Source organism: Ischnura elegans, chromosome 6 (assembly GCF_921293095.1).
Source record: "Ischnura elegans chromosome 6, ioIscEleg1.1, whole genome shotgun sequence".
NCBI lineage: Eukaryota > Metazoa > Arthropoda > Insecta > Odonata > Coenagrionidae > Ischnura > Ischnura elegans.
Genome location: NC_060251.1, coordinates 30,673,827 through 30,685,920, shown reverse-complemented (window position 1 = coordinate 30,685,920; position 12,094 = coordinate 30,673,827). Strand labels below are relative to the sequence as shown.

The window sequence follows — 12,094 nt, the reverse complement described above, 5'->3', positions numbered from 1 at the left end:
TATTTTCACGACGAGTTCTTCCAGCGGCCACCAGGGGATGCTCGGCTACCCACGAGGCAAAAGAGAGCGCCAGTACGACTCCAACCACTGACGCGAATAGTTCACCCTTGTAAATCCGTAACGGAGAATAAATGCGTCCATCCGGACAATTCACGCTGAGTACCATTGCTTCGTACATCCTACATCATCGCTAAGGCGCACTACCTACCTTTAGAGGCATCATTACAAGAAATACCTCATACTGCAAGGGTTTTGTCGGGGAGTTGTATGTAAAAAAAGTTCCTTTTCGTCTATATTATATGACGCGGGGAATAATTCTAAAGATACTTATGATCGGAGTCCTTTCTTCCACGACTTCGGGTTTACACCGCAGGCAGCACCAGCAATTATTTTTATTTTTTTTTTTTTTTTCCTAAACCACCGAATACAGCTCACATTGGCCATTTTAGATCGAGGTATTCAACAAATTTTAACAATCAAACGTACACGAACAACCATGCCCTGGATAGGGAAAACTACCCAGGCGGGACTCGAACCCACGACCTCTTGTTTAGCAGGCGAGGACTTTACCCCGCCCCCACCGAGGCCGGCAAATTATGAGGGGAGATAACGCTTTGGTGCTTCGCATTAGTATAATCAACCTTCTGCACTCTTAAAATTCTCGATTCCCAATCTATCTCTGAAATATTCCGCTTTAGGCTTGGGCGTAGCCCCTTTCTCAGAAGTTCCCGCAGATTTGAATGGGCAAAACCACCCGAACAAAGCTCCTTCCCAGTGAGAAATGGGTGGTGGAATCCACGTGGAACCCACGTGGAATCCACGTTGAGTGGTGGATATTTGGTGGTGGTGGATATTGAGTGGTTGGACCCACGTGGAATCCATGTTGATTTCAAGTGGATTTGTGGTGATTAGCATAAAATGTTAAACAGAATTTCTAATTTGTGGAACTTAAGTCTCTGGTGACATTGCGTCATTTATCATCCTGAAACCACGCTAGTTATGTGAAAATGTATCGCACATTCTATTTTTATATAATTCGTGGAAAGGCAGCCATGAGAGCACATGAAAAATCGTAGACACATATATAGAAGGTTTAGAAATAGAGTGGTTGAGGTTTTAATGGTTTTAGGACAGCTGTTTTAATTTTTCCACTAAATTTCCACGTGGGTTCCACGTTGATTCCATGACCAAAAACACGTGGTATCCACGTTAATTCTCCACGTGGATTCCACCACCCATTTCTCACTGGGTTATAACTATTAATCGTCTGCATTCCATGGGCGCTTCTGTTTTTTTTTTTTAATTTTGCAGAGCGAATGGGAAGATAAATTAATTTCGACACTCATATTACTCCTTTATTTTTATTTTCTCGCTTAGACGTGTTTGGTGTTTTTTTGGCCATGGTGACTGCCATCAAATGCTTTCTATTCACGCAACTCACGGACGTGCGGGTATGCTGCCGACTGCTTTCTGCCGCCCGAGGAACAAAAGAATATGAAGCATTCGTGAATGCTAATGCCATAATATTTTCACCAAAATTAACTACTTATTTATCGAACGACAGTTTACCACATAAATTTGAGACTGAGCACTCCATTAACTTCATTTCTAACAGATCGCTAGCAATTACAGAGGTTAAGGAGTCTTGATGAAAGTCTTCCGGCTGTGAAACCCTCGCTATGGCGAGAGCCAGCACCAAAAGGATCTCGTAAAAACGAAATTTTTAACACGCTTATTATAGGGTCAATTGACGGTGCATCGGCTATGTCTCGCTATAGTGGGAGTGTCGCTATAGCCCGTACTCGCTTTAACGAGGTTCCACTGTATATATATATATATATATATATATATATACACAGTCGAACTTGGTTAGTACGTTCCTCCTTAGTACGTTTTCCTCCTTAGTACGGCGATTTCCCTCGGTCCCGGTACCATCCGAACAAAATACAGTTAAAAGAATTTGGTTAGTACATTTGAAAAAATTGCGCTTTCCTGGTTAGTACGCTCAATTGCTTGCCGTGACGCAACCCGCAATTCGTTCTCTAGTGTCTTCTTAAGGGTCGCAAACGTCTGAATTCATGATTTAATTTATTATTATTAGCCATTAACATTCTTCCATTCATTCCACATCTCTTTCTTCTACCGTAATTTATCCAAATGCATTTCTGAATTCTTGTGACGTGATGAAAAATAAAATGCGGCCATTTTTTGGGAATGTCTGACTATGAAAAACTACAGCCAATAAGAAGCCCCAGTTTTCCCCACCCCGAGCTCCTCACCTTCTGTTGCCTTTGGAGCTTGGGAGTGCCCACTGCTGCGCACAAAGTTCGTGAGTGGGCAATTGTTGCTATTGCACGAGTTATCATGATGAAGAAATGAGTCTTAACGGTATTAGACAATTCCCACATTATCTAAAACAGCACTGCTCCATAAACTCCACGTCGTGCGTATTTACTTGACTACTGTTGCGGGAGCAGACGATCCTCTGGATCTCCACGCGAAGCTTAGCTTAAAAATACTTGATCTCGGAACGAAAGCAGACGACATTAGACAAATTTTGAAAGTAAATTTCAACTGTTTAATATAAAATTTTCTTGTAATTACATCGTAATCTAATAATCATGCGTGTCATCAGTTGATATATCGATCGATTTTACAATCGAAATGGTATCATTCCAGAAGCGAATGTCTACGGCTGTTGCCATAACTTGAAAGTCAATATAATTTTGCCCAATTTTTATGATGTTTAAAAAACCAGTTGACTTACTCCGGGTTGTTGTTATATTCTCCGAGTACACTGTGAGAAAGAAAAATGACTTGTCTTCGCTTGTCTGAGCTTCACTCGTCCTCGTTCTGTAAATATATATAGGATAAATCACGGGAGATAGACGCCGTAATCATGAAATCCTCTCCGGGATGTCCATGAAAAATTGCGATTTTTATTCACATGGTATTGTTTTTCATGGTAGCGCTCATTTTCTTGATTTTAAATGTGAAAGAAGTTCAGGAAGGCGATCCTATGAGAACTACTGATAGTAATTGTAATTATGACGACTTTTTCACTGATTGCAATAACCCCGACTGCTATTATTTACTTTCCTCGTTAGTACGTTTTCCTGGTTAGTACGTTCATTTTTCGTGGTCCCTTCAGAAACGTACTAACCAAGTTCCACTGTATATGGGATAACCCTAGGATGGGCAGTATCAGAACACGCAAGATAAAGATAAGAAACTCACACTCACTAAATTTTCGGTGGCATTACCACCTTCCTCGGAGTTAGATAAAAGACTGTAGGTAGAGGGTAAAGGATAGCTGAGGGAAGGGGAAATAGAGGGGAGGTAGGGTCCAAAGAGGGGGGGAAAAGAAGTGGGTTGAGGCAATTAAGGGATTAGCGGTAGATGTTTAAGCGGGGAGGAAGAATGCTTTGAATAGCCAAATGTAACTTAATTCAATAGAATTAAGTTTGAGTGGGTGGTCTGTGGGGGGAAGGGAGGCTAAAACTGAAACATTGTAGCAATCATTGAATTGACGCTGATGAGTGGCCGCATGTTTTATATATATAAAAGAACAGAATAGAATACACAAAAAATTTTGACATTGAATCAAATCTTTGTATTTTATATTGTTCATGTTTTCTCTTTCATAGCCCTGAGGATGATTTTAAATAAATCTAAACGTTGGCTATAACTTGTTTTACATTGACCTAAACACCAAGAAATATCATAAAATGTATTAACATGTTGCGTACGGATGGCGAGAATTCTCGTCATTTTTTTCCCGAACGTTCCGGACGGATGACGAAGATTCTCGTCATTTAGGGCCGTCAACCAAAACAATTTTAAAGCGTGCAATCCGTATTCGTTAGAACGTTTTCAGTTGTTGTTCGTTATTAATAATGAATTGATACATCATTAAGTTTGATTGGGTAAAGTTATATTCTAAACATTAGCTTTTTAACCATGTTTAAACCAAAGGCATTATACCCGAATAGGCACATATTTCCATTCTCAACACCTCCACCCAGAATCAGCGTTCCTCTTCTTACCAGCGTTGGCTTCTTATTTATCTTTTTCCCTGAGTTACCCCACACACTTGGCTTATTATTTCCAAAGAGTTTATCCACATGGCCTTGTTTTATCGAGCGAGTTTGACCCTTATCTTCATCGCCGCTTCTTCGAGATGCACTCTCAGCAAGTGGACTGCTCTGCTCCGTCAACATAAACATTCTCGACAAAAGGAACTGGGGGACTCACAATGAGGCCCCCAGTTCTTTTCGTCCATGCCATGGAGGGAGATGATGCTCTCTTACTTGTTTCCTGCCTCTGGGTTAGTTTCCTCTCCTAATGTGTCAAGAGCAGTTGGTGTTTCCCTGAGTCCAAGTGAATAGAACATTTGGTGTCAAGTTTTTCTCGCTTGAAGGTTTGCACGCATTTGTGCTCTAAAAACCACTCATAAGAATATTCCATATTACGGCATCACATCGGAAGGACAACACTTTGGATGAAGAAGAAATTTTGTTAGACTTGTGTGCTGATGATTTGTCAGATGTACCATTAGGGTATGACGAAGATAACGACGAAAGTGAAAGCGATTCTGATGTTGTGGTGAATATGAAAACTAGAAAACGTATTCCTCTAGTTATCAGTGAAAGTGACTCCGATGCGAGTGAAAATGAAGACAATACTTTGGCAGGAAGTTCTACTTCATGGGAAAAAATAGATTTTGAGAGACATTTAGAGCAATTTTTGGGCCAACCTGGAGTGAAGCGATTACCAGAAAATTCCAATAACATCCTTGACGTAGTCTCACTATTTCTTGGTAATGATTTTTTTGAAATGATGTGCCATCAATCCAATATGTATTACTGTCAAAATAAGCATAAATACAAAGAATCGCCAAAAACAGGGAAGTGGTCAAACATAACCATGGCTGAAATGAAAAAATTCTTTTCTATTTTGATTCTGATGGGTCAAGTGAGGAAAGATACACTGAAGGAGTATTGGAGTACAGATCCTTTCATCGAAACAAAAATATTTAGAGAGCTACTGACGAGAAACAGATTTGAGCAGATATGGAAAGCGTGGCATTTTAGTGATAACGAAGCATTCTCAGATACTTCGGATAGACTATATAAAATAAGACCCACCCTGGAATACTTAGTTGAAAAATTTCAAAATGTGTGTAAACCAAAGCAGGAATTGTCACTTGATGAAGCCATGATTCTATGGAGAGGAAGATTGAAAATCAAGACCTATAATCCTGCAAAAATTGTAAAATATGGTTTACTAGTTCGAATGGTTTGTGAAAGCGATTCTGGCTACATTAGTAATTTAGAAATTTATTCAGCCGAGGGGAAAAAATTAGAACAAACTATCTTGTCTCTTTTGAAGCCACATCTCAATCTTTGGCATCATGTCTATCAAGACAACAACAAAATTGCAGAACTGCTCTAAGATAACAAAGTAAGAGTGTGTGGAACCATAAGACCAAATCGGGGACTCCCTCCCACGTTGAAGAGCGAGGCAAAAACTTTGAAAAAGGGACAGAGCACGTTCTCTCGTAAAGGCGAGGTGTTACTAGTGGTTTGGAAAGACAGGGGGGAAGTAAGAATGATTAGCACTGTTCATAACGCAAGCATGGGTAACTCAAAGGTAAAAGATTGGGTTACAGGACAGGCAATCAGAAAACCCACTTGTATTCTAAAATACAATGAGTGCATGAAAGGTGTTGACAGGGCGGATATGTACTTATCCTATTACTCCATCATGAGAAAAACAATGAAATGGTCGAAGAAAGTCGTGCTTTGGCTAATAAATTGCGCTCTTTTTAATGCTTTCAGAGTTTATAAATCTCTAAACAAAAATAATGGCGTTCGATTCAAAAGCTTTTTGCTCCAGACCACCAAAGAGTGGGCAGCGAGTAGGCAGGAGTCGAGTGAATCATTCTCGGACGATGACTGCGATGATAAGCCAACGGGACGGGCCCCTTCAAGAGATCACCCACAGCGCTTATCGAGAGACCTTAGCAAACACCATCTCGTTCCTATTGTGGGAAAGGGGACGAAAAAATATCACACAAGAAGATGCAAAATGTGCGCTACGAGAAAAATTAGAAAAGAGACAAGATTTGTGTGCTCAACTTGCGGCATTCCACTCCACAAGGGAAAGTGTTTCATGGAGTATCACACCAGAAAAAGATTCTGAAATTATTTGTGAGTATTGCATTCAAAATTGCATGAAAAAATTTTAATTTTTAAATAAGTTATGGCATTTTTTCGAATGGAAGGTTTGCTAAGTGAGTAATGTTTAAAAAACCGCCGGAACAGAGGGTTAAAAGGAATTTAAATACCCTGGTACGCAACGTGTTAAACAACGTCAAGAATAGAAGAGGAGGATTGTTATGTAAGTGTTTGATGAAAAGGCTAGTGAAGAGTCTGATCTGAAGTGTAGCACTCTATAGTGTGGAAAAATGGAAACTAAGGAAGTTCCAGGAGAGAAGATTGAAGGCGTTCGAAATTTATTTGAGGAGAAGAATGGAAAGGTGAAGTGGATGGAGAAGAGGAGGAAGGACGAAGCGGTGGAAATAGTGGGTGAGGAGAGGCAACTTTTACGAAGATACGGAGGAGACAGAGGGTATAGATGGAGCAGGTGCTGAGTACAAAGAGATGTCAAAAACAGTATTGGAGGTAAGAATGTTAGGTAAACTAGGGAGAGGAAGGAGGAGATAGGATTTCGGCCATAAAACTTACCCGTGCTGTCAGATTAAAATTTAAGTCTTGGTTAAGTTGAGCGCTACTGCGAATGTGGAATAGAGTGATTGTCTTCGATTCATGCCCAGGCATCAAGCCACCAGCCTCTTTTGGTGCATCTGTTTTTAATTCCAGGTAATCCGAGAAAGCTGAGAATAAAATCATAATATAATTTAAGTTAAGTTTTCCCTGGAATTTCTCATCCTGAAAGACGAGGGTCTGAAAATGAATGGATTCATTCAAACAAAATGAAACCTTTTATTAGACACATGGAAGGGATTATGGGCAGATTATGAGGAGGGTGAGGGGAGCAACCAACCCCATAAAAACCCCATAAAAAGAGTAAAAAAGATAATTCAGAAAAAAAAATTTTTGAAGATTATTGATGAATATCTAAAAGCCACTTATGTATAAGTATGTATAGATGCATTATCCCAAATAGGGACATCATCCCACAAAGGCACAAGGGATTGTACTCCCCTCCTTCCCTCTACCATCCATTACCATGACCTAGATTCACCCCTGCTAGGAGTACACCTGATAGTAAAAAGGTGGCTCACTGAGACCCATGGATGGCTTAGGTTTGTTGTTTTACATTAATTAGATTCCTTTGCCTTAGGCTACAATCTAGACTAGCACAAATAATGTCCAATGACTTGGGTAGGGCCATCCATACCACATATCTTGAACGCCAAACTTTAAGCTGGGAAATATCAAAAGGGAAATACATATAGGAATGGAGATAAAATATGATGGGAATGTATGTGGTGAGATGAAAGGATGGTGGGTACAAACACAGGAGTGGGTGAAACGCTATGTGAACTGTGGGGAGGAAATTCAACACGGGTAGCATTGGTATCGAATGGGAAGCTTGTTGAGAGAGTGGTAGGTAAGTGATTGGAATTACGCAGGAGGTGGTCCCACACACCTTGAGTTGACACAGGTGTAAATGCATGCCAACAAGCAGCCATATAGAGGAGGAAGTAAGTATATAGGATACATGATGAGCTTGAGGGAAATCCCAGGTAAGTAAAGCCTAGAATGCTTCAGAGGAGGAAGGGAATGATTGCTTAAATTAAAAAGAATTTGCATTAGGAATGAATGATGACTGCAGGGCCGCAGTAAAAGCATTTTGCAGGCAGAATAGTTTTTTTTGACAAGTACCTACATTACTCAAACATCATTATGAACAAAGATGTGTGATAGTCACAGTTCGAATAATTGTTTTAACGAAATGTTAATTTAAATCAACAAGGGAAAGTGTTGAAGTTTATAAATAAGCAAAGAGTTGTCAAGGGTAAAAGAGTTGCTGATAAGTTATCAGTGCAGATGAAAAAATATGTTACAAGAGACAATGACATTGTGTATAATTAAGAAGAATAATTGAGTTACATTAGGTTGGACCTCTGCTACCATAAGTAATGTGTGTGTAATAATGTGCGAGTTGGTATTTACATTGAGGTTTTTTAATTATTACTAATTTATTTATACAATTCCCTTTCTCTTGGTGTTGCTTAAATTTTTCCATTCTTTAAGCTATATGTAGTGAATATACATGCTGTTATTGCCCTAACTGAAGTTATTATAGCCTAAAATATTTACAGCCTCTCCCCCTTTTTCTTAAATCTATCCAGATGGAGTGTGGGATTGATCCACCTCAGTAGGTATAATGTTTCCCATAAGAACTGTTTCTTGAAAGTGACAGAATTAAGAATGGAAAATAATGTACAAATAATAATAACAAATGAAAAGAAACAAGAACTCACAAGAATTTTCAAAAGAGACTTCCACTTCACTGGTGATATCAAAATCATAGGCCCATAAATTTGAGCCTTGTGTGATTTCCAAACCAGGAGGATAGGGCATTGGCAAAGAGTAAGACAGCTTTTCCCTGCTGAATTTGGTTTCATGGTTGTCAGTGTCATTGATGTGCAGACGGATGTTCTAAATAACATACAAAAAGAGTCACAAAATTAAATGAGTGATATATATACATACACACTTCGAAATGTTCCTCGGCGAGGTAAATAACGTAAAAAACCCTACGATGGGCAGTATCACAGAACAAACAAGATAAAGATTAAAAACTCACATTAATAACTTAATTTTCGGTGGCATTACCACCTTAAGGTGAGTTTTTAATCTTTATCTTGTGTGTTCTGTGATACTGCCCATCGTAGGGTTTTTTACGTTATGTCTATACATTCATGCTGCATCTTCGTGTAATGTAAAAAACATGATTTTGAGGTGGCTCTGGGTAAACAAAGACTTGGAAGACCTTGTTACGGAAAGAGCTTTCCCTGCTACACACAAGCAGTTGAAAGGATGGTACAAATGATCACGGTGGCATCAAAATCCGTGTGCATAGTACAGCATTAAGGCATAGATGGGTATTATCTTGCATCAGAGAAAGAAAAATTCAGCCGAAATTCGAAAATAAATCACAATACAATTTTGTCTGAGTAATTGACGTGCTTACACAATCGTGTCCTTTGAAAGGGTGGTTGGGGGACACGGGTGGAGCTTGATGGTAGCCACTTTCTCGTGGCAAGTTCTGGGTAGTTTCTTCGCGAAACTAGCAGAGAGCTACTAAGTAAAATGCTTGGTGCTTAGGTTCTGCTCTTCCTCAGCCTTGGCTGTATTTCTTGTGGAAAATAGCTCCACAGGTATGTTATTCATCATTATGATTGATGTTAATTTAAAATAATTTACCTTATTATTACTTTTTGTGTGATTATTTACTATCATATGATGACTTATTTACTAAAAAATTAAATTCAGTTGAAATAAATATTATTTTATCTGCAATTTCGCCCCCAAAATAGAATTTTCAAAACAATGTTCTACCTAGGCAAAACTGATATGTGTTGTGTGGGCGGTCTATACTTTATTTTTGTTGTTTATTCATAGACATTGTTTGAGCCATAGATTTTGTCATATAAACTTCAAATTTCAATTTTATAAACTATAAACTTGTATCCACTCTTTAATATTATTCATTATCCCATATTTGCATAAAATTAGACTTCATGACCGTTTGATTCTGAAATCAGCGTGATTTTTTGCAAAATTTTAAACTTTAGAGCTCGGGCGGCAGTGGTTAATACGATCCAATTGGAAAAAAATGGTGTGTGAGATTGTGGTATCATTTCACAACTTTCCCACACAGGGCAAATTTGATCAGGAAAAAAAACCTTTTTTTGTCTCACCCTAATGGTCAGTTCCTACTGCTTTCCTAGCCTTCATATCATGCAGGGCTCTTTAGGTTCCAGCATTTACGATCCCCAGGCCAAGATTACACTCCTCTGCAACACTTTTCTCCTCTATATTCAACATTTTTTGCCTGTTCCTGCTGTCATACAGATCCTCTATATATTCCTTCCATCAACTATGAACTTCTGTAATATTGAGGTAAATACCGTTAACACTTGTTAGAACATAGGTTTCCATGGCGATGGTTTGATCTCTGCATTTCTTCAGGGTTTTTCTTCAGGCAGGATAGCCAGCGAATCTATTGTCTACAAACAAGCTGACATGGAAGAAAACCCTTAGCACTTCCTTCATTTATTAAAGGAGCATTTCAGTTAGTCTTTTTAGCTTCTGCCTTTTAGGTTCCCTTTTGTTGACCACCTAGTTATATACATTACAGCTTAATACAATCACACGTAAACCCATTTGAATGATTTTGAACTCCTTCAACTCTTCAATGAAATCTTCAATCTCTTGTAGATCGGTTACTGCCATCATCTACATAGATAACAAGAATGAGCTTTCTACTATTCCTCTCTCCAAAGTATAAACATAGATCTGAATCAGTGCCCTTGAAGCCATGTTGTTGCAGGAATACTCTTAGTGTTACCTAATTCCATCATCAAGGTGCTTGCTTAAGTCCATAAATACTTCTCTACCACTGAAAAATATTGCTGGTTCCATCTTCATATCCTTGAGGCTGCTTCATATAGATTGTTTCTTCAAGTTCTCCTAAAAGAAATGCTGTTGGCGCATCAAATTGTGCCAGGTGTATCTTCTAACTTGCTGCAATGCTGAGTAATGAGCATATCGTTCCCATCTTCGCCACCAGGACTGAAGATCCCGCAGTAATCAATGTTGTGATGCTCACTGAATCCCTAGACTTACTCCATTTTCTGCCAATTTTCCTGTTCTATTAAGAATGTAAATGGCTGTTGGTACTTGTTCTGCCCATATTGCATCAGGATAGATTCAACTTCCCCGTTTGAGTAATTGAAGGTGTTTGCCATATTGACAATTGTTCGATTCTCATGCTCACTGCCACCATTCTGCTGAGGTGTGCATGGCACTGTCAGTCTCTGTGTGATTCTGCTCTCTGCTAGAATGTACTAAATATCTTCACTGTCAAATTCTCCTCCATTGTCACTGAATAGCACTTTAATGTTATGCCCAAGAGTCTTAGCATGTGCTAATACCTTTTTTAACACAATTTTGACATCTGACTTTTGTTTAATTATGAAACTTTGTGTAGCTGTCTATGAACATAACTAGAAAGCGTTGTTTGCTAAAGGATTTGCAAAATGGGCTTACAAGATAAGAGGAAAAAAGTTCTCCAGGCCTTGTTGCCATTCTCTGAGTGTCAAATGCTATACGATTAGACTTGCCAAAAATGCAGGGCTTGCGTAATTCTCTTGCCATTTTCACAGTGATACCAAACTCTCCCTTGAGCATCTCTCTAACATGTTGCTTGTCTTGGAGTCCCCATCTCTAATGTTACAACTGCATTGTTGAATTTTCAAAAATGAAGACTCTTTCTTTTTTCTCGGGAACAACTGGTTCAAAGACTGTCTTGTACAGAGTTCCGCCTTTGTCACAACTTCTACCCAGTGTTAAGCTTTCATTGACTTCCAGCCAGCATTTCATTGTTGTGGAATGGAATTTGCAATTTTCATTCCTATCTTGAGCAGCTAAAAAAGAAAATAAGTTTCACAAAATATTTGGAATGTACCAAGTGTCTCTTAGCGTCATTTTCAAAGTCTTTTCTTCAGAGAAAGATAAAATTTCAACGGTGCCTATCCAGATGCCTTGATGACGCAGGAACTTTGAAACTCATAGATCTAGACAACTAGATCCGAAAAACGCATCACATGCTTTATTGCTCCATTACCAATCCACCATTTAGATGAAACCATCTGGAGTTGAAATATATATTCAATAATAACAACCTCACCTCGGGCAACATTATTGTCCATGGCATTGCTTTGAGGAGTGCCCTTCTTTGGTCATTCATCAGCAATCTACTTCTTGCATGAAATTACCCAATGCCCTTTCTTCTTGCCATAATTGCAAGTGCCATTTCCTTTTGACCTCTTCTG

The 12,094-nt window shown here is 38.9% G+C and overlaps 1 protein-coding gene across 8 annotated transcripts in view; it reads right to left on the bottom strand.

Annotated features, from left to right (window-relative positions):
• LOC124160269 (mucin-2-like) overlaps positions 1 to 12,094 on the bottom strand; it is a 194,001-nt gene that overhangs the window by 146,746 nt on the left and 35,161 nt on the right. For all 8 annotated transcript variants that reach the window (XM_046536092.1, XM_046536085.1, XM_046536089.1 and 5 more), the window contains exons 5-6: positions 8,516 to 8,693; positions 6,750 to 6,898 (exon numbers count right to left, since the gene is read on the bottom strand). In XM_046536092.1, coding sequence (XP_046392048.1) covers positions 6,750 to 6,898; positions 8,516 to 8,693 — 327 coding nt within the window. The remainder of the gene's footprint in view (positions 1 to 6,749; positions 6,899 to 8,515; positions 8,694 to 12,094) is intronic.